The following is a 25931-nucleotide window of genomic DNA, read 5'->3' as shown; positions in this document are numbered from 1 at the left end:
AATGAGCTCTGGCTGTAATTGTCAGGTTGCCGTTGAAAGGGTGTTTAAAGCTGGGAGAACACCAAGAATAGCAACTGTGTGTAACTTATTACAGATGCTGAGATAAACTTACTACAGAGCAACACTTAACTGAGTTCAGTGTGGAAAAATACTGATTCCACTTGGAACTTTTTGAATAAAACCTATGCCAAGCCTTGCAAGTATTTTCAAAATGACCACTAAAATCAGTATCTGATGATGCCTTCCGTGACACATTTGTAAAAAATGAACTTGGTTTGAAGAGGATCATTTGCATTTTAAGTTTTGCTACTTTTTACAGGCATATGCTAATATGTAATTTTAATGAAAATTAAGATTAATAATTTTACAAATAGGTATATAGAATATTTCAATATAGTATTTTTATAAAGAGTCTGTGATTTTTAACACTGTGCAAACTTGCTGTCCTTTGCTCTGGCAGGACCCAGAAGAGTTTGTCAAAGTGTAAACCAGGAGTAATTTTGTTCTGAGCCACCCTTCCTGGAAAGGGGTCTCTGTCTTCTCCTACCACACTGGGTTTAGGAAGACTGGTTCTAAATCACCTCCTCATATATGTGGACGTGTCTGTCATTGGACTTGAATTAAAAAAAAGCCATGCTGGCTGAAGTGCCTTCTACAACTCTACACCCAACTTTTAACATTCCTGCAGCTTCGGCATCGCACACGAGAGCTGAGAACCCTCATGCTGGGCACAGGACCCAGAGCCCCGCAGCCACCCACAGCCCCTGGAGCCCAGAAACCTGCTGGGGAAGGGGCCAGGCCCCCCCAGCTGTTCCACTCACAGACCTGCTCCTAGCACTGTTCTCTACACACACAAACAGGCCTCGGGTCATGTCCAAGGGCCCTGCCCAGCCTCCGTGGGCAGCCTCAGTTTGAGCGCTTGAGCTGTTTTTCCGTGGGCAGTGGCATTGTGTGCAATTTCAAGTAAAAAGATATGAATTAAGGTACAGTGTAAGATACTTGATGGCAACTTTGGGATTTTATTTTCTTGCACAGATGACATTTCTTTTGCAGTAATTTTACATCACTGCTAAAGCTCACCTCATTTCTGGTGCAGGTTATCCCAGTTCAGATGGGCAGTGTCTGGTGTGGGCGATTCTCTTGCTTTAGCCTGGTTTAATAGGTCAAGTGCCATCCTGAATTTTACAAGGGAACAATTTCATTGGACTGCCAGAGGAACTGAGTGTACCAGGGGATGGAGAGGCTGTTGAACAAGTCCTTTCCTACTATTGCTGTGGTGAGACATAAACTCCTTACTGGTTCCTGAGAACCTTTTTGTTTGTTTGTTTGTTTAACCAGCAGGCACCTGAATGAACAGCCAAGCCTACTGTTATTCCTGCTGCACAGCAAGGTAAGTACACCAGCCCTGGAGGAGATGAAAAGAGGTTGTCACTACACCGAGTTATAGTCTCTGTTACACAATGGAAACTTACATTGTTGTGGCTGCTATCATTTGCACAGTACCACAAATCAAATATGCCATGTTTATTTTATCTGCTTTTAATTTTATATAGTGGCAATAGAGCATAAAATACAAAACTTAAAACCAAAGTTGAACTTTCACAAAGGTGTTTCAAAGGCACTTAAAAGAACTGAAGGATTGAATGAGCAATCAGTAGGACTGATGGCAGAGCGCTTTGGAAGGAAGTTACATTGTGCAGGTATTAACACCATCTCAAGTTCCACACCAGACAACAAAGCTCCTCCGTGTACAACCGGCATTCCAGTTACAAGCAGCAAAGGTTCCTCATCTTCAGTTACCCTGTCAGAGCCATTCAGCTGTCTTTATTTAAAAAGTGCTGCTTTTGTCTTTTCCTGGGAAACGGAAGCTCCCAGAGGCAGCTGTACTTGTCCCAGTAGCCAGGATCACCTTAGAGCACCAAAAATACCCAGGCTCAGCTTTTTCAATGCTCATGCATGGTCAGAGCAAACCATGGCTTTGTTTCAGAGTGCACCTCAACTGCAGCTCTTGGTTTCTGAACAGCTTTTTTCACCGACTTCTACTTTCAGCTTGAGCCTTTCTACACCTGTGGCCAGAGATGTGAGCTCAGGTGGTTGGTTCAGGTGTAGCAGGAAATAGCTGCTGTATCAAGGCCCCAGAAGAGCTTCCCCTGGAAAACGGGTCACTGGCAACAGCTTATCCCATCTCTTCTCTGAAACGGGAGCCATGAGGGCTTGTGCAAGCCCCACCTGCCACAAACATACCCAGGGAGCCAAGCTGGGGAGAAGGTGTCCATGAGCATCTCCTGGAGCAGCAGGGATGAGCTGCTTTTGGCAACTTGCACCCCACAGTACTTTGTACATTGGTTTTCTTATCTACACCACTTTATGCTAAATAACTCTTTTTTATCTGCTGCTATCTACTGCCTATTTCAAATTCCCTTGACTACCTATTGACAGAGGCTCCCACAGCATGGTTTTACTCTTTAGAATGGCCACAGGATGGCACAAGCAGGTTGTACTCTCTTACCCTTGCAAGTTCATGTGAAACAAACAAAAAACCCTGCACAAAAATGTACTACTATGTAAAATTTAGGAGACCTCTGCAGCAGGTTCAAGTTTTCACTTTGTTTCAGTAAGAAGCAGAGTGCCTCCACGTTTTCTTTGGGCTAAAACTTTGCTACAGTTAAGTTTAAAAGAGAGACTTCAACATGAAGATTTCAGTATCACACATTGTAGTGCAAACTACAGGTAGAGCTCACATAAAACTGGTATTAACTTAAGGGTGTATCACCATCATTAATAACATGTACACAAATTTTTCAGCTTGTCAGTTATGCACAAAAAATGTTGTATATATAACTTAGTGTTAATAAACTAAACCCATCACATAAATCTGAGTGGAAAGCCAGGCTTGAATACAAAATTAATACCTGAGTATAATGGTCCAATTTATTCCCTTGGTAAATCACATAGACACAAACATGTTTAGTGCCTCATTTCTACATTTCACATTAGATCTTCCTGTGCTGTAAGAAAGAGACCACTCAGTACTAGTGCTATTTGCAGCATAAAAATATTTTATACAAAGCAGCTCAACAGTCTTTTGCAGAATAATCTTGAACACTAAGATTTCTCAATTAAAGTCTTCATTTTTCCTGTAGACTTCAGCATGTGTGGTCCAAACTGGAAAGAAAACCAGAAACATGTTCAGATTGTTTTCAACAGAACCCTTGCTGAATTACTATCTATCCAAGTCATAAAAGCAAAACTTGGGCAGAAATCATTTCCTTTATCACTCTGCTTTTCTGCATGTGGATGTCACAAAGTAAAGGCTTGACTGTGTTAGCAACAGCTGAAATTGCTCAGAGCAGGGAGCCAACGGCCTGCTGGAGCAGGGCCGGAGCCAGTTTGGTCTGTCACAGTAAAATAAGGAGACGGACACAGTGACCAGTACACCGCGACAACCAACTGCTCCAGCAGCAGTTTAACAGTGCTTCTGGTTTTACTCTACCCTGCATTTCTGTGCAAGTCCTTTTCAAAACTGTCATACTAAGGCACCATACAAGTCTGATCTAACAAAGTCAGACACTGGTAACTGATGGACAGATTTTATTAGCTCATTATGGATCAACATTCTATCATTTAATGAAAACCTTCAATTTTCTTAGCTCTTGAGGACTTGATGATCCTTTACCTCAAAAGGTGGACTGTAAATTTCAAAACTAGAAAATCATGAAAAAGCCCCGTGTGAATAAACATTGCCAACTCGTGTTCTTCTCCTTAATGCACCAGAGATGCTGAGGAAATGTGATTAATTCTTAGGAAACATCTAGCCTTCTAGTTGAGAAGAACAGCCTGAACACTACAGAAATAAACCAGAAGCCAAAAGGCAAGTAAGTCAATATTAATTAGCTGAAGTAGTCAAAAGTCCTGAGATTTGTGGCATGCAAATGTTATTTTTCTTAAAACTTAACTGAGAGCAGAGCCAGCTTTTGGACTTCTTATGTGCATTTTTTTCAATCATACAAATGAAAAAAAACCCTCTTTACTCTTTCTCTCTGGTTCCATAGCACAAGGATTCAAGGATTGCTGACAAACAAAACTGATCTATACCAGGCTGGTTTTTAAGTGTACATTGATACAGACTTGTATTTTGAATGCTCACTGCTTAAAAACCAAATTCAAATCCATCTGAAATAAACTAGAAGCCATTAATAACTTGTGCCAGGAGGTGGGCTTTAAATATAATTTCATTTTAACAGTCTCACACTATAAAGAAACTGCTTTCATATACTCAGCATTTCCAATTATTACAAGAAACTCTCTATACCAAAGAACCAAGATCCAGGAGACAGTCTGAACAATTTATTCTCCAAATTCCTAAGAATGGCTGATATGTTTCAGGATTTTGCTTCAAAGTTCCAGCTGCACCAGCTGAATGGTTAAGGTTGGTAGGAACAGGCAAACTAAGTTCAGCTGGATTCATTGTGAGCCCTTTAGCGATGGTTTTCTGAATATCAGATGCTTGTGGCAACAGAAAACATTTTTGTTTTAAAAAATAACAAAACTGTAACAGGACTTTTTAAATCTAGGGCCAAGACAGTACACAATACTAAGACTTGCCACTAAAAACGTGATTGCCAAAAGTCCTGGCGTATCAGCAGTACTTCACAGGGCTTTGTGGACAGAGATGGTAACTTCTATAACATCTACATATGTTGGCTGATAGACATAGGTTGGTTTGCACAGCTATAATTTAGTCCAAGGATGTGGTCAGAATCACAATACTCACCAGCACTACCTCACTCTGTGTCTTTGTTTCAGCCTTTGGAATCACTTTTTCTGTTTCACCTTGGCTATCATTTCGGTATCGATAAGCAAATTTCTTTTTGAGAGCTTCTGCTATTAATGTTGCAGGATCTGCAGGCTGAGACACTTTAGATTTTGTACCTTCTGAGGATCTAGAAAAGAAAATGTCATCAGCATCTGTCTCAACCTGAAACAGTTTTGAGTCGTAAAAACAAATCATTAATGCCAATCTTGGTACACTGACGTGTTTTACCTTTTCACTGAGCGTAGTTTCACACTGTTCATGTCTTTGAGGATTTCCAGCATGTTTGGTACTTCAGGTTTCTTTGGCCCGTTTTCCACCACATTCTCGCCAGCGTTCATTTTTTTGTTTTTCCTCTCTTTAATGAGATCAATTGCAGACTTACTCTGACCCAAACCTGAGGGAGAGGGTGGAGGCAGAGGAGGAGGAGGTGGTGGTGGTGGAGGAACAGGGACAGCAGCTGAAGCAAGTGGACTTGACCCAACTACAAATAAAACATGCATCACAAGTCAGTTTACTTGTAACTCCCCTCCACATGTCACAAATGCTCAGATAAGAAAATCACTATAGTAACTTCAATTGCATCCCCTCTGCCACCTTTAGATTGTAACTTCTTCATTCCTAAACAAACTCAGCTAAAAACCCACATGAAAATTCTTCTTGAAAAGTTAGAAGCATCCTTTGAAATTCCAGTCCTAATTCCAGGTGCATTTGTGTCTTTACTGCAGTGGGACAGACGCCAGAACATCTTTTAGTTATGCTCTGCCCTAATGTTACCAATATTTCCCTTTCTTCTTAGAGGCAGCTTCTGAGCTGGAAGGCACAATCTGCCACAGGAGCAGTGCTTCTTCCTACCTATCATCACAAATAAGAAACGGCCAGGCAAGATTTTTAAATGTGAATTTCAGAGCTCAAGCAATGTTTAAATTGAAGCTTATCCCAGCTGTCCGAGGTTGAGGATTTTTAGGCCAGCTACTCATCTGTCTCTACTCATAGAGATTCTCACAATAATCTTGATTTTGAGTTTCTTGTATACTTCAGGAAAAATAGGTGTTATAAATACAGCATCAGTAATAACCTGACAAATAAATGAAGAAACCCCTGTTTAACTGCACCTTTAAAAAAATGAGAAAAATCAGATCAAACCAGAATTTTGAGCCTCGGAGTATAAAGTCTGTAAAGATATTTATAGATACAAAACAGAGGAGTTTACTCTGTGTACCTGCAGCCAAACGCACATTGTCATTACCACGTTCTACCAGAGGAGGGAGGTAAAGATGATAAAATTTAATTTTCCTAATAAATAGAGGTAAATGTAAAAAATTAAAAATAACTTTACAGTTATTTCACATGTCCCTACCCTCCCCACCGTAATTAAAATTCAAGAGTGAAACCAGGTGATCCTTAAAACTATGTCACAGTTTTGAATAGGAGCAGTACAGGAAAAATAAAGTAACTGCTATCAGTTAACAGCTAAAGGAGCATCTGAAAAGTCAGAATATGATTTTATACACAAACATAGGCAAAGCTGTACTTGTTAAGTGACCTTAGGAAAGAGTGACAACCAAATGCCTGTCATCTGCAGCCGACAAGGGCCGTCTCCTGCTAATCTCTGAAGACTTACAACTGAAAGGAGTCAGAGGTGATGGAGAGAGGAGGAAGAAATTCAGGAAAAGAATTATTCTGTTTTCCACCAGAAACACTGCACCACTTTTGGTTCCATATGGACAATGTGTCTGGTCCCAGAGATGATTGCAGTAAACAATTAATTGCCTTTTCTGTTACTTGAGATGTATATTACATATTCCAAAAGCATAATTAGCATCTTGTATGAATACTTAATGATATCAGAGAGCCTATTTCCTTACTGAAGGGAAAGACTTCAGTGTCAGTAATTAAGTTACATTCTTTTAGTTTGGTTTAAGCCATCATGTTTATCATGAGCTTTGCTCTGAAAGCTGTTTAATACTTCTTTACTCATTCACAGATTCAGAACTCTGGCAGATTTACAGACAAACATGAAGACTTTAGTAATACTATAAAATACAGAAAATCTGGCAAGTCACTTGTCTTCAGGACCTATTCTGTACCCCTTGGTTATTGTGCCAAACTAACCAAAACAATATGGAGAAGTGCTTGGTCTTGCAGCATCTCACAAAAAAGAATTAGCACAGTATGAATTATAAAAGGGACACACTCATGAAGTAATTTTTTGCTAAGAGTACAGCAAATTTAGTACCTGTTATCAAGTTCTGCTGTTCTTGCAAGGTTACAATTTTGGCTATTTGTGCTCTTAAAGAGGCCAGTTCATTTTCCAGGGCATTGATTTTCTGCAGTGCTTCTTCATTTGCCATCACAGCGTTCCTGGGCACTGGTTCCTCTGCCGACGGGCTTTGCAAGGACGTTTGTCTGTGGGGGGATTTCCTGGAATGATGCGCTTCGCCTGCAACAGGCTGGGTTGTTTTTGACCAAACTTCTGACCTGCAACAAAAAAATATCACAGCGTATTTTAAAGGCTTTGAAATAGACAAAAACTAAACCAATGTTACTTACAAATCAGGGGTACAAGTTGAAGACCTAACTTTAGAATTGTTTTTATACAAATCACTGTCATTAAGACCTTATATAGTTTAAGGGAAATTAGAGCTTCACATCCTTTCTATTTGCATCATGAGCTGTGGTTTTTCTTTTCCCCTAGCGTTTTGTAGAATCCTTGGTTTCAGTAAAAAGCAAAGGAATACATTTCCCCTTATCCCAATCTATTTCTCTGCCTCAAACCTATTGTATATTTTATTTGAATTAAGATTTTTCTTCCCTTAAATGCTACCATTTTTTCCCATGGGCAGCAAACAGCCATTTGCAGTTGATTCCTCTGAAGAAGAAAAAAATCTCTCGGTTCCACAGGATTTATTTTTTGCACTGTTCAGATTTCTGAATTTTTAAGGTTTTTTTAAAAACTTTCCAATTTTAGCAGCGCTGGGAAATACAGAATACATGAAATAGCTTAGTGGTGCAGAGACTGCTTGTCAGTTGATGGGAAAAGGTCTTTTATTGTGTTAGAAAAGTTTTCTAACACAATAATTAGAACTACAGAGAAGAAAATTTCATATGGTTTTAGAAAGCCTGTGACCTTCCCTCTGCTATTCAGAAGAAAATGTAACTCTGCTCCCTTCCCTTAATACCCACCAAAGCTCAAGCCATGTTAAACACTGAGGCATTATTGAGCATCTGCTCAAACAAGTCCAGTAAGCCCCTACAAAGACACCAGCATTTGAAAACTGTTTATCTCAAGAATCTGAGGAATCTGATTGAGTTAAAGATGTCCCTGCTCATTGCAGGGGGCTTGGACTAGATGGCTTTTAAAGGTCCCTTCCAATGCATGCTGAGATTCTCTAAGTAGAATTGATAAGTATTGATAAGGATGACAACAAATTATCATAAACTTTAAAACACAAATGTGGTCACATACTTAACTCCTCAGTCCTCCTTAACATCAATCCCCAAACTTCTCAGGCATGCCATTGTTTATTTAAACAGGAGAGAGAAAACGGGGACTGGTAAAAGGACTTAAGTGGGTAGAATGGCTCCAGGCTAACTCAGCCCAAGTTAATCACTCTGGATTCGTGGATTAAGCTACTGTGGGTGCTCACCAAGTTAGATCTGCAGTTGTGCTGGACCTAAAGCAAGAGCCAAGATCTAAGGCTAGAACAAGCCCTGTGCTCTGAGTACACCAAACCAAGATTAGACACACATTTAAGTCTTCTAGGACACTGACAAAAACCATCAGCACAACTCGCAGAAATTTGATCAAGGAGAATTGATTATTATCATGGATGAGGAAATTTAGGTGTTATCTAGACAGGAATAGAGAGCAATGCTGAGAACAGGATACCTCCTATAGCAGCCACCTCCCTGCCCTCCCTAAGTAAGGTGGAAGGAGCCAGTGGTCCCTTCAGTCCTTAAAACCTGCTGTCCAGAAACTCTTTAAAGGAGAAGAAGAGCTAAATAACAAAGGGTATTTTCTGCTCAGAGCAGTAATAAGAGTTTTAAGGAGATGTCCTGATTGGAATCTAACACTATGGGAAAATATTATGCCTGAGTTGTCATTACTGCTCTGACTAGGGGTAGAGGAAAAATGATTTGTCATTTTGTTGCTTCCCCTATAAAACTGTATTCACAGAAAAAAATCTATGTCTGCAAGACTGTTTACTAAATTTTACAGTGGATAAATATTTAACAGTAACACCTATGTGATCCTGTGGAAACAGAGAATTTGAAATGCCTGGAAAACACCTAATGCATACCAGCTCCACTACTAATACTGTGCACAGACGTAATAAACAGTGCACACTGAAATACTCGTATTTGCTAAGTAATTCACTTCCCATGCTCCATCATAAGCTGTTTGCCTTAAGGTCACTACGTATCTGCAGGATTATTTTAGTCCCATCCCACATCCATCTGTCCCTGCTCCCCCCTTCCCATGCAGACGGTTCAGCAAATAAGCAGTCCTACATCTTTCGTAATAGGTTCTTTGAAGCACCAAAGAGCCAGTCTCCCTGTTGTCTCCATTAAATGGAATAGCTTTACAGTTCAACCCTTAAACAAAACACTTCTGTGCAAACAAATGTAGTATGGGACAGTTCATTTCCTTCGGATCAAACACACTTCAGGAACAGCGTTTCCCAAGCAAGTGCTGATTTCTGTGACTCCCCTCTGCGTTTGTGAAATTAATGTGGCAGTGCCAGAACGTTTGTTATGCAAAGCTTCACTGTAGCAAGTCATGTTGGAGGCCATCTAGGTCATAACTAACCTATTTTATGCTTTCAAATTAAGAACAGTGTCCTCCTGTAATCTCTGAAGCCAACAATCTGTGCCCTGCTCTGACAGGTTAGTTTGTTTGGAAGAAAAACCTCCTCTGCACTACAGAATTGTACGTTTGTTTCCGGATAGTCTGAGCAGCAACCTGAGAAGGGTGGAAGAGAGAACTTCATCCCTTCACCAAATTGTTTTATGTAGTGACAGTGCTGTGTAGAACCCTTGGTCCAACACAACAGTGCCTATCCCATCATTCTGGACACAGGTGCTCACAGGCTTCCCTGCCAGTTTTTACTATGAAGATTAAAGACATGAAACACAAACCACAATTTTTTTTGTTGTACTTAGCAGACTGCAGAGCCTTAACTACAAAGATGAACAACAATGTGCCAATTACTGGGATGCCAGAACGACCATTGCTGCTAATGAGGAAGCTGTACAGTTCACTGCCCCATGGTAATGACAATCTCAGGAGAACTGGAGAATCACTGTTAGCAATTGTGCCACAGCACAGCAGACATTTTCATTGCTTGAAGCTATTGTGTGAAATTCTTTGCAATACATAAATAAATAAATAAAACCCAGAGTCTTCCTTGTACAATGCAAATCTCCTGTATGTTTTCCAACAGGTCTTGGTTTTGTATTTCTATTAATCTAACCTCTACTACTTCTTTTCCAGACCCTACCTCTGTCTCTTCTCCCAGCATTCAAATGCTCTCCATTAATTGTAATGCACAGTAGATTCTCACTGAAGAGAAGTGAGGTTTCTTCTTCTCAGTTCAGAGAGAAGATTTCAGAAACATACCTGAGCCTTGTAAAGGCTTCACCTTCTTCTTCAGCAATCCATCCCACATCAGCAAAGGAGGCCACTGCATCTTCTCTGAGCTGAGCAGGACTGTTTCCTTCCGTGACATGAGGAATAAGCTAAATTTTGAAAGCAAGATTGAAGATTTTAGAGTCAATACTCTCAGCCTAATTCATGTTACCCAATACATCTACTGAGGCTACCTGTAACTACTCACACATACATGCACAAAACATGTCTGTAGACTTGAAACACTCACTTATTTCTGTCCTGTGCTCAGTCCAGAACCATTTCACTGACTTCAAACTATTCAATCCATTCTGCTGAACACTTTGCAGAAATTCATGGCTAACTACATACACCATCACATGATGTTAATCAACACTAAAAATCCAATGCAAATTGTTACCTTTAAGACAAACAAACATCAACATTCTCACACAGTTTTCTATATTAACTCAAATAGTTATATTTATGATCAGTAGCTTAAAAAAGGACATTAAGGCTGCCAATACTTAAGTATTTTGCTCTGATATAGTATTATTTTTGAAGTGAAATTCTGCCAAAGTTTCCCTTTCCCTACAGCTTCTGAATTTCTGTACAAGAAGTATGTACATTGCATAGCGGGAAAAGCAAACAAGCAAAGCAACCCCCAAACCAGGCAAAAAGCCAATTCTACCAGCTCACTAATCACAAAGACTTTGAGTGAGAGGTAGGATGCAATCATAACATTATACATTATGTGCTAACTATCTTATTTACAACATGCCAAACAAATGGACCGTTTTCCAGCATGGTTCTGGCCATTAGCTTTACAGCTGTTTGAAGCCAAAGGTGAGAAATGCTTCAGAGACTGGAACTTTTCTTCAATTTCTAGTTAAGTGACCTGAATGGTGATTCGAAAAATTGTTCAAATCAATACTTGCTCCATAGACACAGCTCAACAAAATGGTGTCAAATCTATTTTGAAACACTGGCTGCTTTCCCCAGGTCAGAGGAGGGCACATCTTCAGAGCCACTGGATTCCTGAGCAGCCTGGGCTCAGTATCTCAGCAGATAAAAGCTACTGAAACAACTTCCAGTAATTTGCTCTGGTCAGTCTTCACCTTGAGTTCCATATCCCCAATTCATATATGCCCCAGCTTTTGCTTGTATTCCACGGAATCAGAATGGTAAAGGTGGGAAAAGCCCTCTAAGATCACTGAGTCCTGCTCTGCAAACAAACCCACAGCCAAATCTGCACGAGTTGCTGCAGCTGTTCAAGTGCTGCCTGTGGCCAGCAGTGGCCAAGAAGCTGGGAATACTGGCAAAGATGCTGGCAGTGGGTGCCAGTCTTCGAGGACAGTCTGCATCCCGCCCATTGGCACTCAGGTCAGTTTTCAAGGAAACCCCACTCTGAAAGAGCAAACTACTATGAACTGTTAGCATTAACCTGAATTAGTAGCAGACCTATCACAGTAGGACTGCAGCCTGGAAGAGGTGAAACCATTTCAGAAGAACATCCACACATATTTTAGTAGTAGTCTGATACAGAAGTCTCAGAAAGACAGAAGTTGTGGGCTTGGTGCTGTTTTTTTCCCTGGGAGTTGTTGCAAACAGCCTTAGAAATTGAGATTAGTTGCCTTCACCTCACACTCTCACTTGTATGAGAGTCTTTATCACCGCTCCCAGGAGTGTGTATTGGCACCATCAGATCATTTGGAAACAACAGGGTTTTTTCCAGGTAGCATCAGCACAGATGGTAATATGTTTATCACATTAACAGTTGTGCCTAATACCATTACAGTCTGCCTCTCTTTAAAGCAGTCTAGAGAATACTATATTGCATGTTAGGATTTTTGCTGTTTGAGGTTTCCTTGGCATTTTCCTTTTTAAAAATGAATACAAATTTTCAGGACCACAGCATTTGTATTAATGTTAATGGCAACTTAAAAAATCTGTAATGCATTAGCCATTTCTTGCAGGTGGTACAGATTTTTCTGGCAGTAATATTACCATTAAAAGAGTGAAGCCACTTTTAAATAAAGGAACTACACATACTTGAATCAAAAATAATTTTCTAAATCAACAGTAAGGAATATATTTACCACTGCCAGAATTCCTGCACCACAAGATAAATAACTTCTAATCCAAGATTTAGTAGTAAGCCTTCTGCTTTATTGTGATACAAGATTCTTCTTAATTTTAATTCGTATTTATATATAAACAGAATCTGCTTGTTACCCCATATACAGATGTTTCTTTTCTCTATCCCTAAAAACAACAAAGCCTTCCTCAGCAGTGGAATTTGAATTCCAAGTTAATGCAAGATTTTTACTTTCATTTAAAGGTGAAAAGCCAATACCCATCTCTTAAAAGCTTCACCTGCCTGTGAACTACCCTATTCCTCCAGTCAATCCTAGCAGAAAAAAACACCTGAACAACTGCTCTGCCAGCACCTAAAATGGAGAAGAGTACTGAAAACAGAAGTCCAGTTCTAATGGATGGCAGGAACTGAGTGAATCAGTGCCACAGCCTGAGCCTGCTTTTCTTTCTCTGGAAACTGTGTAGTTCTTTTTCCCTACCTCATTGTGCATGTACGCTGCACACACAGACACACAGACACACAGACACGCCTGAGGGCTGCAGACCCACCATGGATTTCTGAGGACTACACCCACTGTTAATGCTCTGGCACCTCGAGCAGGAAGGGACACATAAAGAATCACCGAGTCCAACTCCCAAAGAAAGAGTCAGCCCCGCCAGTGTTTCCGCCCGGTTTCGAACCGGGGACCTTTCGCGTGTTAGGCGAACGTGATAACCACTACACTACGGAAACGCCGCTTGGCTGCCGGGCAGGGCAGCTGCCCCGCTCTTCTGTTCGCTCCACAAAGCGCAAAGCTGAACAGGTGTTTTTATACACTCCAGGACAGAATAAAATACTCTTGTTTCAAATTGCTAATACTGCTATGTATTAAACATTTAGAAACACCGCAAGAAAGACACACTTGCTGTGATTTTTCAAATGAGCCCAGTAAATTCAGATGTTTGACACATGCACACAAATGTATCAGAAGACTTCTACTGAGTTATCAGGTATCCATCAGACAGACAGGAGAAGCATGGGACTAAAACAGAGATGCTGTAGCTGAAGGATGCTATCCTGAGAGATACTACTCTAGGTTTGGTTGAATCTACCTAGGCTGTACTGGTAAGTTTAATTTTATTTTCTCCTAAAGACTACATATAAATCTAAAAAGTATGACATACAAAAGATCTATATGAACTATCTTAATTTGTTCGCGCCATATAGAGTACAGAAGGTACATAAGCTCTGCTCTACATTACTGAATATGTTAGCAGCATTTTAGTATTTAGCAGTTAATTTAAATGTTGACTACAGCAAGATCAACAGAGTGAGTAGACCTCAAACATCAAAATGTTTGCTACTACTCTTTTTTCAGACTAGCTGAACAGAAGCATGCTAGAAGGGAAGTATGAGCATTACAGAGATATTCTTTCAATGATCTCACCCATTTATCATAAGGAAAAATGCAGACCTGTGGAAAGCCTGCTGCTCTGGGGTTACAAACACTGATTACATCCATGCACCACCCTCAGACGATGCAAGTAAGATTTGATCCATTTTTTTTTAAATAGAGTGACTTACAGCAAGGTTCAGTTCATGGTCCTTTCATAATAGAGCTAAAGCTGGCAAGAAAGAAAGAGGAAGAGACAGCTATAGGAAAGCATCAGTTGCAACAGCATGAAAACCATTGAGACCAGTATTGAACTTCACTATAGAATCTTAATGCTGAGATAGAGAGACAAAAAACAGATGTTAGCATCACAAGTAACATGTTCAGCAGTTTATATATTAAAATAGTTTAGAGTCTGCACAAACCATAGAACTTTTCATGTGTTTCAAGGCTCAAATTTTGAAAATCCGATTTCTAATGAAATCAACTCTCACAACTGTACTTCTGTTTTTAGGATCCTTTCCTTTCGCCTCATAGAAGGTGAATGCTTATACTTACTGTACACACAAAGCTGAATGAATGTGTCTTTAAGAGGACTAAAAGGCAAATATTACATTTATTTTAACAGAATCCAGACCGAAACTTATTTATGTATTTATTTGCTTAAACACTAAAAATAATCAGGAACAGATTCCCTAGATATATCTTGCCATTCCTTACAAGAACATAAACAAGAAATGTCTTCTTTTATGTACCATATTAAGAGAAGTCAGTACTAGGTAAACTGCAAACAAGCATCATCCTCCCTTGTATGGCCTTTACAGTACAGAGAATCAGACACATGGGAGGTCTTCATTACCTTTTAAATCTGAGGCACATGGAGCCTTCTTGCTGGCAAAACACCTACTAATTATATATTCAAAAGTTTAACCCAGCATGCCATTTGCTGTCCTCACCTGCACAAAACCACACATCCCTTCATTTTTTTCTTTTCAGCAAGCCACTAGGAATGTGAGATGGCTGCCCCCAGCTTTCTCAATGCAATTTTTTAAGAGAGGCAAAATGTTAGCATGGCTTATATATCACACCAATAAGGCTTCTGTAGTAATCTGAACTATCTGGTTTTGCTACTGTAATTTCAAGTCTAAATATTGTTCATACATTTAATTTATGATAAAGAAACTAATTTAAACATTGAAAAATTTAGCAGTGTAGAAATTACATTATCTTAGTGTGGCAGCTGATTCCCTCTATTCATCTTTACACTCCCCGCCCTTGCTCAGCCCACAAAACATTTCTCTCTCAGCCTGAATTTCAAACACTAAATTCCTCTAATTCCATACCCACTCTCTACCCCTAACACCAGAGTTGAAGAGATTATGTGTAACAGCTTCCACTTTCCCATCTGTTCCTGAAAGACTCATTATAGAAAGCATGGGTTTTCTCTTCCTTAAGCTTTGACACTTGCTCTTTACCCTACTCTCTCACCTACACAGTGCTAACCTTGTATTTTAAACAAAAGCAAATAGGGTACTCATGTTATCCTGTAACTAATTTTTTTATTTCTGATAAAGTTGTTTATTTTCCCAAGTATTGTTAATACTGTTCATCTTTACATGCCTCTTAAGCCTAGTTTATAAGTACTCTTTATATAAATAGGTTTCATTTTTCTCTTTTATGAATATTTTTTTCAACTTTCTTATTTGGAAAAAATCTGAACTGGAAGCAGAGAGAACTTATATAGGCTAATTCTCCTATGTCTAGTTTATTCATATTCTACTTTTACAAACCTTCTAGCCATGAGCAAATCCCTTTATAACTACAGTGAAATACAGATTCTAAACTATTCAGAACACCTACCTGAAAGTGAACTCTTGGACACTGTATAAGAGAGAGGTTACTACCAATTTTTCTTACAATACTTCGAGATGAACCATAAGGCTTGCTTGACCAAAGCACCTGCATGGGAAAAATAAAGAAGCCAGCTGTTAAGGGAACAGATTTTTGTACCACACTGTAATAGTTCTCCCTTATTCTTCCATACCATGCTTTTGCTAAATGCATTCAGCGATTCCTTTCATGCTAGAGTAGGATATAATGCTCATACACTGAATTCTGTCCCAGTGAACTCCTTACATTCTATCTCCAAACTGGCACAAATACATCATTATATATTATACATCATCAGTACTATATAGCTAGTCAAGGTCAAGGCAGCCTTTGTATTTAGTTTAAAGCCAAAACAATAAACCAGGTAATGCAGAAGACTTCAGGAGCTGAAAGTATATTCAAGAGCACAGTTTTTGAATTTTCAAGACAATAAAGAACCTACATTCAGTCAGACACCTCTTTTTATAGGGTTTCAAGACAAGCTACTCAATCATTGAAAATCTATAATGTCATGTAATTCTTCATTTCTCAAAACATATTTTTCTTTCTGAATTAAGAGCTCTTCTAAAACAGGAAAAGCATCTACCATTCTTAACAAAAATAAGTATCAGCTACAATAAATATGAAAATGTAACTGTGAAACTCAAGAGGAAAGGAAAGTGAAAATGAGAAAATAAGATGAAATTTTTGTAAGAAAGGAACTTTGCCCCCTGCCCCAAAACATTAGACCCACCTAGAGAAAACTGCCCATAGCAGCTTAACACACCAGGCCTCATTACAACTCTTTCTACTGCAATTTATATTTCCTCTGTGTTGTTTTAACAGGGATTAAATTTGCTTCTTTTTGTTGTATTTAGTATTTACAACAGCCTTATGAAAGGAAATAAAATAGGAGTTTAATCCTAGGAGAATACTACAAAATGAACAGAAGCAAATGCCCTGGGGTGAAGTAGGAAAGATTTCAGCACAAGCAAAAGCAACAAAAAAAATACCAACAAGAAAAAGAACAATGAGAAAACTCTAATGCAGGGTATATTGTTAGTAAACAATAAGAACATCGTATGGAAATTTTAAAAACTTGGCCAGTGTTTAATTATGGCTGTAAATATGAATTTACTAGTCAGACCTTAGTTTTTAAAAGATCATAGCTTCAAGCAAACTTGACATCCTGGTAGAAGGTTGCCCAACAAAGAAAACAGGAGAAATCCAGGCTATTCTGGATTGGCAATGGCAATATTGCCTGTATGATGACTGCAGCGGTGCTGTGGAGTTGCATAACACACAAGTGAATATTTGATATACTAAGCAAAGACTCATAGATGTTGAAGGTTCTATTAAAAAGGAAAGTTTATGTTCCATGGTATTGACCCCTGGATTATTTCACAAACTTCACACAAACGTTTTGCTTATTTCTAATTTCTATCCTTCCTTCCTCTGGCTTTACTGAAATGTAAAAATTTTGACAAAATAAATGTGCACTGCACATATGCTTTGTCCTCACAACACAGCTGCAACTTTACCATAAATCCACTCAGATCTATTTTTTTCTCCATTATATAAAAAATACATTCTCTTGCTTAATACACTGGTAAGCTGAACACAAATCTTTCAATGCAAAGTATTGATGCTGCATTTTGGTTGCCTCAACAAAGACCTCACATTGGTGCCTATCACCTTACTGTTTGTTTACATGGCTGAGCACACAGCAGGTACATCAGCGGCCTTCAAGAACGAGTCACCCACAAACAGCAGCACAGTCTCGTTATTCACAACTGATCCTGATTAAAGCAGAACTGTTGGGAAGAGACTCAAGTGATGGGGCATTGGAACAAATAACGCCAGTCAAAGGCAGGCTTAATTAGTTTGCAGAAATACTTCCACAACAGCTAGAGAATCTAGACTACAGGCTCTATTACCAACACAAGTGTAATGCATCTTAAACAAGCAGCAAAACTTGTTTAGATGTTGCTCAGACCACAGACAAGTTGTTGACTAGCACTCAAAATTATTTGGTTTCCAAATGCCCTTGGGGCTCTTCAACAACAGTGGCTTGGTGCACCAAAATGCTGCATGACTCAGTTTTGGTTATACAAGATATGCCAAGACATTATTCTCAGAAAACTGCATGCAAATTGTGCCAAAAGGCATGCAAGTAAACTCAGTTCCCTGCTCAGCTGAGCTGAGGTATCAGCACTGCTCTAACCAAGTTCACACAACTCCTTGTTGACTTGAAACACTGGCTGAGCAAGTCTGCCAAGTGCTACTTAGTCATACACTCCTATTGCATCAGTGTTCTGCTGCTGTCCAGAACAGCTGACATTTGGAAATGTAACTGTGTGATCACAAGCTTGACACAAGTAGAGAACGGGGAGAAACAGATAAAACACTTGTTCCTCTCCCTATGTAGGCTGAAATTGCTGAATTGCCAGTGTCATTATGCAAAATAATCTTTGAATTTTCAAAGTTACATGGAATATCAGATCAAAATTCAAATAAAACCCTAAATTACAGATCCTTGATGTCAATTTTAATTTACACTGTATAAACAATTTGCTCTCCACAGACGCCCAAGACTGATAAAATGTTCTACCACAATAATACTGACTAAATATTGAGCTTAGCTGTTAAGGACTTCCCCATTCTTAAAATATTAAAATATTTCAAAATATCTTACAGGGATTACTGCACTGAGGTCAACAATTGTATTCAAATAGCTTCTTAAAGGTCCCAGTGACAGTGCAGTTGATGTGTTGCAGCTCTCTGTCTCCCTCTGCTAAGCATTCAAAGAAATCTCTCTATATAGTCTCCTCCAAGAGAAGAGCTATGCATGCCTATTCCTCTGTTTACCCAGTAAAGAACACAGCTCTACTCTCTCATGCACTGTTACACCTCCAGAAGAGGTAACTAGAGCACAGAAGAGGTAAATGTAGCACAATTATAATCATTTCAGTTTCATGGGGCTTTTTGTATCTCCAAGGTAAGAAGAAGAAATAAGGTTATTTTTTGTCACTGTTAGAAACAAGATTAAATTCTTCTTCAGCTTCAAAACACACACGGAAGTCCAGCACGAGAATCAGTATTTACAAAGTAAACAGTTTATTACAACCAGAAGTACTTTTAACATATTTATTACTCAATATTCCAGTGTCCAAGTCATAAACTTAATGACTTCTCAGCAATGCAGAATCATTCCAGTATTGAGTATACCTCAAGCATTCTTCTAGATAAGCACAAACTAAAAAACATGAAGTGCTTTCTACACCTTATTTTCTGAAAACGTAAAGGAAGTTTGAAACACTTACTGATTCCATGTTCAATCCAATTTGTTCAAAAGTCATTCTAATTAAGCGCTTCAGCCAGCAAATCATCTGGATTGGAAAAGGCCTGTCCGAACTTGGATTTCAGCCTTCCAAACCTACGCGGCTGCCAAGGTTCCATAGTAGTTCTGAAATGAGACACAGAAGAATTTTAGATGCACATTGTGGAACAGGTACAGAAGTAAACTGCTACATTCCTAAAAAAAACAAGCTTTAGATATAGGACAGGTGATACCAAATCCTTGTACTGCAAAGCAAAGGCGTTCAAAAAATATCTACTTAATACAGACAACAAAGACTTTTTAGTAGTGTCATGAGTTGGAAGGGAGCTTAAAAGGCATCCAATTACAATCCTCCTGCTATGTGCAGAAATATCTTGCACTAGATCAGGTTGCACAGGGCCTTACCCAGCCTGGCCATGAAAACTTCCAGGAATGGGGCATCCACAACTTCTCTGGGCAACCTGCTTCAGTGCATCAGCACCCTCATGCTGATACATATCTAATCCAAACCTACCCTCTCTCAATTTAAAGCCACTGCCCCTTGTCTTATCACTGCATGCCTTTGCAAAAAGTCCCTTTCCAGCTCTCTTGTAGTCCTCTTCAGGTACTGGAAAGAAATCCAAGCTGTTGTAAAGTTAACAAACAAAAAGTTGGGGAAATGCCTGCCCACTTGAGCTTGGACAGATGATGGTGTTCAACAACTCTAAGTGAGCATCAAGCCCTATGGAATGCCTGCAGATGGGGATTAACACTAAGATTGAAGTGCCATACTCATATCTAAAACTCATTTCTATGCAGGAACAGACTGCAGAAAGCTGATCACCTCTCTTGATTCACATTCTCTGACAGCTTTGTTGTTCCTTCCTTTTTCCTACAACTAAGGAGAGAAGAAACAGAAAAATGACTAATGTAGGAAAATGACATGAAATGCTGTAGATGTAGGATACGAAAATAATCAAGCAGTTTATAAAATTTGACAGATTTCAAATTCTGTCTATTTATATCCACTTCCATTCTCTTGACCCAAGAGGGTTTTATTGCTCCTCTAGTTAAAATAGTGTACTTTTTCTTTAAGTGTGTTCTACACCAGTCATAACCTGGACCTCACTGAGAAGTGTATGCCACCAAACCCAGGAAAGAAAGCCACAGATTCAGGCTGACGTTTGTTTTGTGTAGCGGGCTGGAAACCAGAGTCTGTTGATCCACCCTGAGCAACGTATTGGTAGTATGAACAACAGTGCTGCTGAAGCCGGCTATATACAGACAAGGCATGACTAAAGCAAGGCAGCAGCAAGGAGCTGCTGCTGGGAAGCTGGAAAGTCAGGAGATGGAAAAGCTCTGCTGTTTGGAAGTGTCCACAAGCCCTACCGTTAAACCATCATTGTTTCCATTACAAATTTTTTTTCAACAGTTTACAGTTCCTCAGTAATAATGAGCTTCATGTGGAAACTTGGCAGAGATAGTACAATCTTACAGTGATCTTTTTTTAGACAGGCTTAAAAACCAGTTGATATTCATTTCTCATCATCACAGGATTTTCTTTTGTTTGTGACTCAGCTTGGAAGAAAAAACTATTAATCTATAGCAGGAGATAAGAATGAAAACTGCAACTGTTGTAAGAAAAACAAGAGGGAAGAATAACGGGCCAGCTACCAAACAGCCATGAATACAAGCTACAGCCACCCATGATAAACAAATAAGTAATGGACTTCTTTATGGAATCCTGGAAAAGTCAATTAGAGAAGCATTACCATCTACTTATCTATTATTCCTTTAGGCATCTATTATTCTTCCCTTACACAACCTACTGTATGGATCTTGGCTCCTATTGCATCTGCTGTGCTCTTAAAGCAGGAAGAACACAATTCTTCACATTGAATTTGGCATCATATCTGGCACTGCAGCATGCAGTGACACAAAAGAGAGAAGAATGCTCCTTTAGAAGGGGAAACCTGTTCCAAAGGTGTGATATACTCCACCTCATTCCAAAGTCCAGACTTGTTCAACAAGCAGTGTGGAAATCACAGGAACAAAAACAAAAGCTGCATCAAGACAAATTCAAACAAAAGAGAAAAAGGATCTGAGCCCGAGTATTGCTGAGCAACTGCAAAGACAGGGCTGGATGAGAAAGGCAAGTGGTAGGACTAAAAGGAATGACTGTCTCCTGATCCACTGGCCTTCCAGTCAGCTCATACATTATACTTCCTCCAAAGAAATCAGAGCAGCTCTAGAAAGTTTCCCACTTGAATTTAAGAAACTTATTGGCAAACAGGTAAAAGAACACCACAAAAACTGACAAGATAACCAATTAAAAAGACAAAATCAGATGTAGAAAAAAAGTAGCACTACATGAAGGTGACAGAATAGTATAAATACAAAGTAGTAAGGTAAAAAAGGGAAGGGTTCCACCTTACATGCATAAAAAAAGTCCTATATGTATTAGCAGTAGGAGACAAGCGAGACAACCATGATGTGACAGGAAAGAAAGCAGTAAGTGACATGGACAGTCAGGGTGTATTCAGTGTTTCCACCTGACAATAGCAAATAAGACAAACAGGTGTTAGCATGGATTACAGACAATGCTGAGAAGTCAGAAGGATCCAGGACAACAGTATTGAAGGAATTTCACCTTGCAAAGTTCAGAAACTTGTCAGAGCAATTTTTGAAATATTGATAAATTATTTCAGAAACTTGTTCAATGTGACTCAAAAAACCCCAGGAATAAAAGAAGGAGCATGATGACACAAAGCATTGGAAATAGTCCAAAACACTTATCCTGCCCTAAAATGTTAAGGTGACCCTTTATAATCCCAGGTTCCAAGACTTTGATGACTGAACACAAAACAGCATTCATTCAACAAAACAACTACTTCAGCAAAACGAATATTTATAGTTCACTTGGTTATTGACTGTTTCCTCTGTAGCCTAAATACTTCACAGTACCTGAGACTGGGGTTATCAATGCCTTGCTCTTGTCAATGACCTGTCTGTTTTAGCAGGAGAAAATGACTGAAATCAGTCTGTAAGAGTGCCGAATACCACCCAGCTCCTGGAATAGCTTCCTTAGTTTGTGGCACTAAGGAAAACCACCATGTTTGAACAACCTCCAGCTAATCTGTTATCTAAAAGAAAAATGCTTCTAAGTATATCAGATTGATATTTTTATATGAGTTTACAGAATTACCTCCCGGCAAACTTCATAGTTATTTCATTCAGACTATGTTGCACTATACCTTTCTTCACAAACCTCAGCTATTTCACAATTGGTTCATGTGCCAAGAACAGACAGGGTTCATTCCAAAAAAAATGGCTGGACAGCAAGAATGAAAGCATTAACAAATTCTTCTCTCCTGCTCTGTATACACGCCATTTTCAGAATCAGGAATTAAATGTTTACTGCTTTTAGTAAACAGAATAATACCTCTTTTAAAATATTGATCTTTGTGGTATTTATCCTCTGTCTTCTTGGTGCTACCTAAAAAATAGTTTAATTCCCCAAAAATTTCCATAACTCAATGAAGAGCCCTGTGTGACAGTAATATTGCCATAAAAAATGGCCCCTCTGCTCTGCCTCAGCAAAATTATTACAAGGATGAGCAGCAGTCACAGACAAGATTACAAGACATCCAAAGAGCAGTAACATAAAGAATTACATTTCACTGCATAAAGCATGAAAGGGTTGGAATTTCATGGGTTCATTTCAATGAAACCCAGAAATTAACAATGCTGAAGAACTTTCTTACTGATATGGAAATATGGAGGAATTCCTTGGTTTAGAAGTTAAGAGGTCAACATTTCCAAGCCCTCTGGAGCTTGTTTGCCCCTACTTTTCCCAACCACTTTTGCAGGCTCTGTTTAACACTCTCATATCAAATATCAAGTCAACAAAGGTGAGAGGTAATACCATTTATAAAACACAGAAAGTTCATTAAATAAATATAAAAGCTCTGGAGTCTGTACACATACGGCACAATACCCACTAAATATGAACAGAAGCCCTTTGCCAGGCTTTCTAGTGAGTCCTACCCAGGAAAGATTAAAAGAAAGGGAAATTAGATGCAACTGCTTTCAAACTGAAATTCCTCTGAGTTTTTGCAATGCAGTATTTATCCAAGTCCCTTTCAGAGCAGGAGTTTTTGCTCTTCAAAAGCAATATGATACTCATATTTTTTTACTGAAGGTTTCTCTCATTCAATTAAGATCCATACAAACATAAGAGAATGCCTTAATGGGATTGATGGAGCAGATTAACCTTAACAAAGAATAAACAAAGGCAGGAAATCTGAAAAATGAAAGGTGTAGTCTCTAAATTGGAAAGGCATAACACTAAGAAGTATAAAACCTTCAAAGAAGCATGGGTTCAAAGGATTATCAACCATGTAAAAAATCAAACACAAAAAGAGCAGGCTCCTCATTTTAGCAAGAACTAGGGCAAGTGTATCTCCTCAGTCTTTCAGACTCCCACATGACCCAAGTTCATCTAATAAAATTCATCCACAAGGAAACATTATGAAAAAAAGTAATTAGAAGATAAAGAGAAAAAGAAAAAAAAAAAAAAAAAAAGAAAAAAAAACAACAACAAACAACACATTATGACAACAGCCACAAAGGCAGGAAGAATCTTTGGATAAAGGACCAGACTTTGTCCCAAACTGACACAGACCAGCTATAAGTAAAGTAAATATGCATTTGGCAGAGGTCATATAGCCAGAAACAGAAGTTTGTTTTTGTTTTTTGTATGGAAGCTACAAATGATGAAGCACCCTAGTGCTAACAGAAACACCTGTTTGGAAATATATGAACAGAGAGATAAAAGTCAGTGACCATACTACAGGGACCATCTAAGCTAGTACTGGTATGAAATTTAAAGCAGGAATTGAAAGTCATACATACTTGCAACAGAATTTGCTAAAGCTTTCTTAAAAATACAGCCCCATCACATTTACCTGAACATGCAAAACCCTATTAATCAGATTTCATTCACGCTCTCTTACCTTGCCAACTAAGGACAGAGGAAAAAAAAATCCATGCTTCAGCACTAGTCTAATCAAAAGCCTTTGCTCAGCAATGATTATACCTGCACAGTGCACTATGATACCACTGAGGAGTAAGTGAAACCCTTCAGCACCTATAGACCACAAGGTATTATATGATAGAGACAACCAAACACCGACGTGTCCCTGCCAGGCAGACAGACCTCCCCGCCAGCTGCTGCCAATGTCAGTCCTGCTACAGCTCTGAGAGACAACAGCAGGTAAGGCTAATAAACAAAAGGGTGTGTTTGTCTGAAAAAACATTTAAAAGGTCCAGATATCTCTCCGAGTAACAACATCAAGTTCCTACATACAGCAATCATATTTTACCTAGTGACCCCTACCAAACACATTATTTGCATTCAGCAACAAGTAACCACAACTTTTAGACCTGACGGGCAGATATAAGTCAGCTGCCTCATTTTTATCATCTAGGTGAAAGCCAGTGGGGATCAGAAGACATAATTCTTATTCATTAGATCTTTGTAAGTCTTGCCATCACAAGAGCTGCAGAGCGCTCTGGGGACAGCATGTAAATATTAATGAAGTACTGCTGACGCTGTCAGGCAGAGATCAATGCACTGCGATTGATTTCAGCACTCAAACTCCACTCGCCCTCAATATTTGGAATTACAACAGCTTGTTAAACAAAATGAAAACACACACGCAGCAAGTTATTTATTTACGATCACTACAGAAGAACCTGAGCACAGCAGTATGACTAAAGGTGCACAAAGGGAGCAGCTAAGTTTACAGAAAAGAGAAATAAAACCACCATGCCCCTTAGGGGTCATTTTTCCTCTTATATGCCAACTCTCTATTTGAAAGCCTCCTTAAAAAACTTCCCTCAAACTCCTCAATATTATCTCCACATGATCTTGTATTTACATTATTTCCCGTGATCTGTCACCTTCCCGTCACAGCAATTCTCCTGCAGGATCAAAAGCTTCGGCCCAGCACCCCAAGCCACTTCTACGGTCCTGCCCAGCACCGGCCCTGCCCGGGACAGGCCCGAGAAAGGGGACGGCCCTGCCCGGGGAGAGCGGGGCCGCCCCGAGCGGCCTGTACGTGGTTTCGGGCAACCTTTCCCTCCTGCACTGCTCCTCGCCCGGGGTCGGCCGAGCCAAGAGGGGCTGCCCGGGGGAAGGGGCTGCCCGGGAGAAAGGGGAGAACCGCCGCCCCCGCCTCGCCTCACCCGCTGCCGCGGCCGCCGCGCTGCCTCACCCGCTGCTCGCGCGGCCGCTCGCGACCCTGCCCCGGCAGCCAATCCGCGACTGGCTCGGCGCCGCTCCGGCCAATCGCAGGCCCGGCGGCGGGCGCGGGAGGCGGGACGTGGCGCGAGCAGCGGGGGTGGAGCGCTACCCGGCAGGCGCCGAGCCGGCAGCGGGCGGGGGAGCTGCCCCGCCCCTCCGGCGGTCACGTGAGCGGGACCCGCCAATAGGGGCGGGACGCCGGGAGCGCAGCCGGGATGAGCAGTTTGGGTCCTGGTGTTGCGCCCATTGCCGAGGGACGGGGGTGGGTGATCGGGCCGTGGCCGGTCTTATCTCCCTGGTGGCAATTGGCGAACAGGATAAAGGACACAGCTTCAGGCTGTGCCAGGAGAGGTTCAGTTTGGACATCAGGAGGAATTGGTTCACAAAAAGGGTGATTAAACGTTGCAACGGGCTGCCTCGGGAGGTGGTGGAGTCACCGTCCGCAGAGGTGTTTAAGAAAGGCTGGATGTTGCACTCAGTGCCCTGGTCTAGATGACAAGGTGGTGTTGGGGTCACCGGTTGGACTCGATGACTTCAGAGAT

General features: G+C 40.1%; 1 protein-coding gene and 1 non-coding gene across 5 annotated transcripts; both read right to left on the bottom strand.

Annotated features, from left to right (window-relative positions):
- Positions 1 to 1518: 1518 nt before the first annotated feature.
- MTFR1 (mitochondrial fission regulator 1) lies at positions 1519 to 25476 on the bottom strand. 4 transcript variants are annotated; one of them, XM_066331839.1, is made up of 8 exons: positions 25332 to 25476; positions 19087 to 19229; positions 15755 to 15853; positions 10437 to 10555; positions 7053 to 7294; positions 5045 to 5297; positions 4775 to 4943; positions 1519 to 3165 (listed from the first exon to the last, which is right to left on the bottom strand). In XM_066331839.1, exons 2-8 carry the CDS (start codon positions 19150 to 19152, stop codon positions 3106 to 3108), a joined length of 1008 nt encoding a protein of 335 aa, XP_066187936.1. In that variant the 5' UTR covers positions 19153 to 19229; positions 25332 to 25476; the 3' UTR covers positions 1519 to 3105. The 4 variants fall into 4 exon arrangements, with proteins under 4 accessions (XP_066187936.1, XP_066187950.1, XP_066187928.1 ...); XM_066331853.1 differs by having other exon boundaries at positions 25361 to 25380; XM_066331831.1 differs by lacking the exon at positions 25332 to 25476 and adding an exon at positions 25025 to 25281.
- TRNAV-AAC (transfer RNA valine (anticodon AAC)) lies at positions 13182 to 13254 on the bottom strand. The gene has a single exon. It is a non-coding gene; the product is annotated as a tRNA-Val (tRNA).
- Positions 25477 to 25931: the final 455 nt, after the last annotated feature.

The sequence above is a fragment of the Sylvia atricapilla genome, chromosome 1 (assembly GCF_009819655.1).
Source record: "Sylvia atricapilla isolate bSylAtr1 chromosome 1, bSylAtr1.pri, whole genome shotgun sequence".
NCBI classification, from domain to species: Eukaryota; Metazoa; Chordata; class Aves; order Passeriformes; family Sylviidae; genus Sylvia; species Sylvia atricapilla.
The sequence above is the reverse complement of the archived record's forward strand: the minus strand, read 5'-3'. Positions and strand labels throughout refer to the sequence as shown.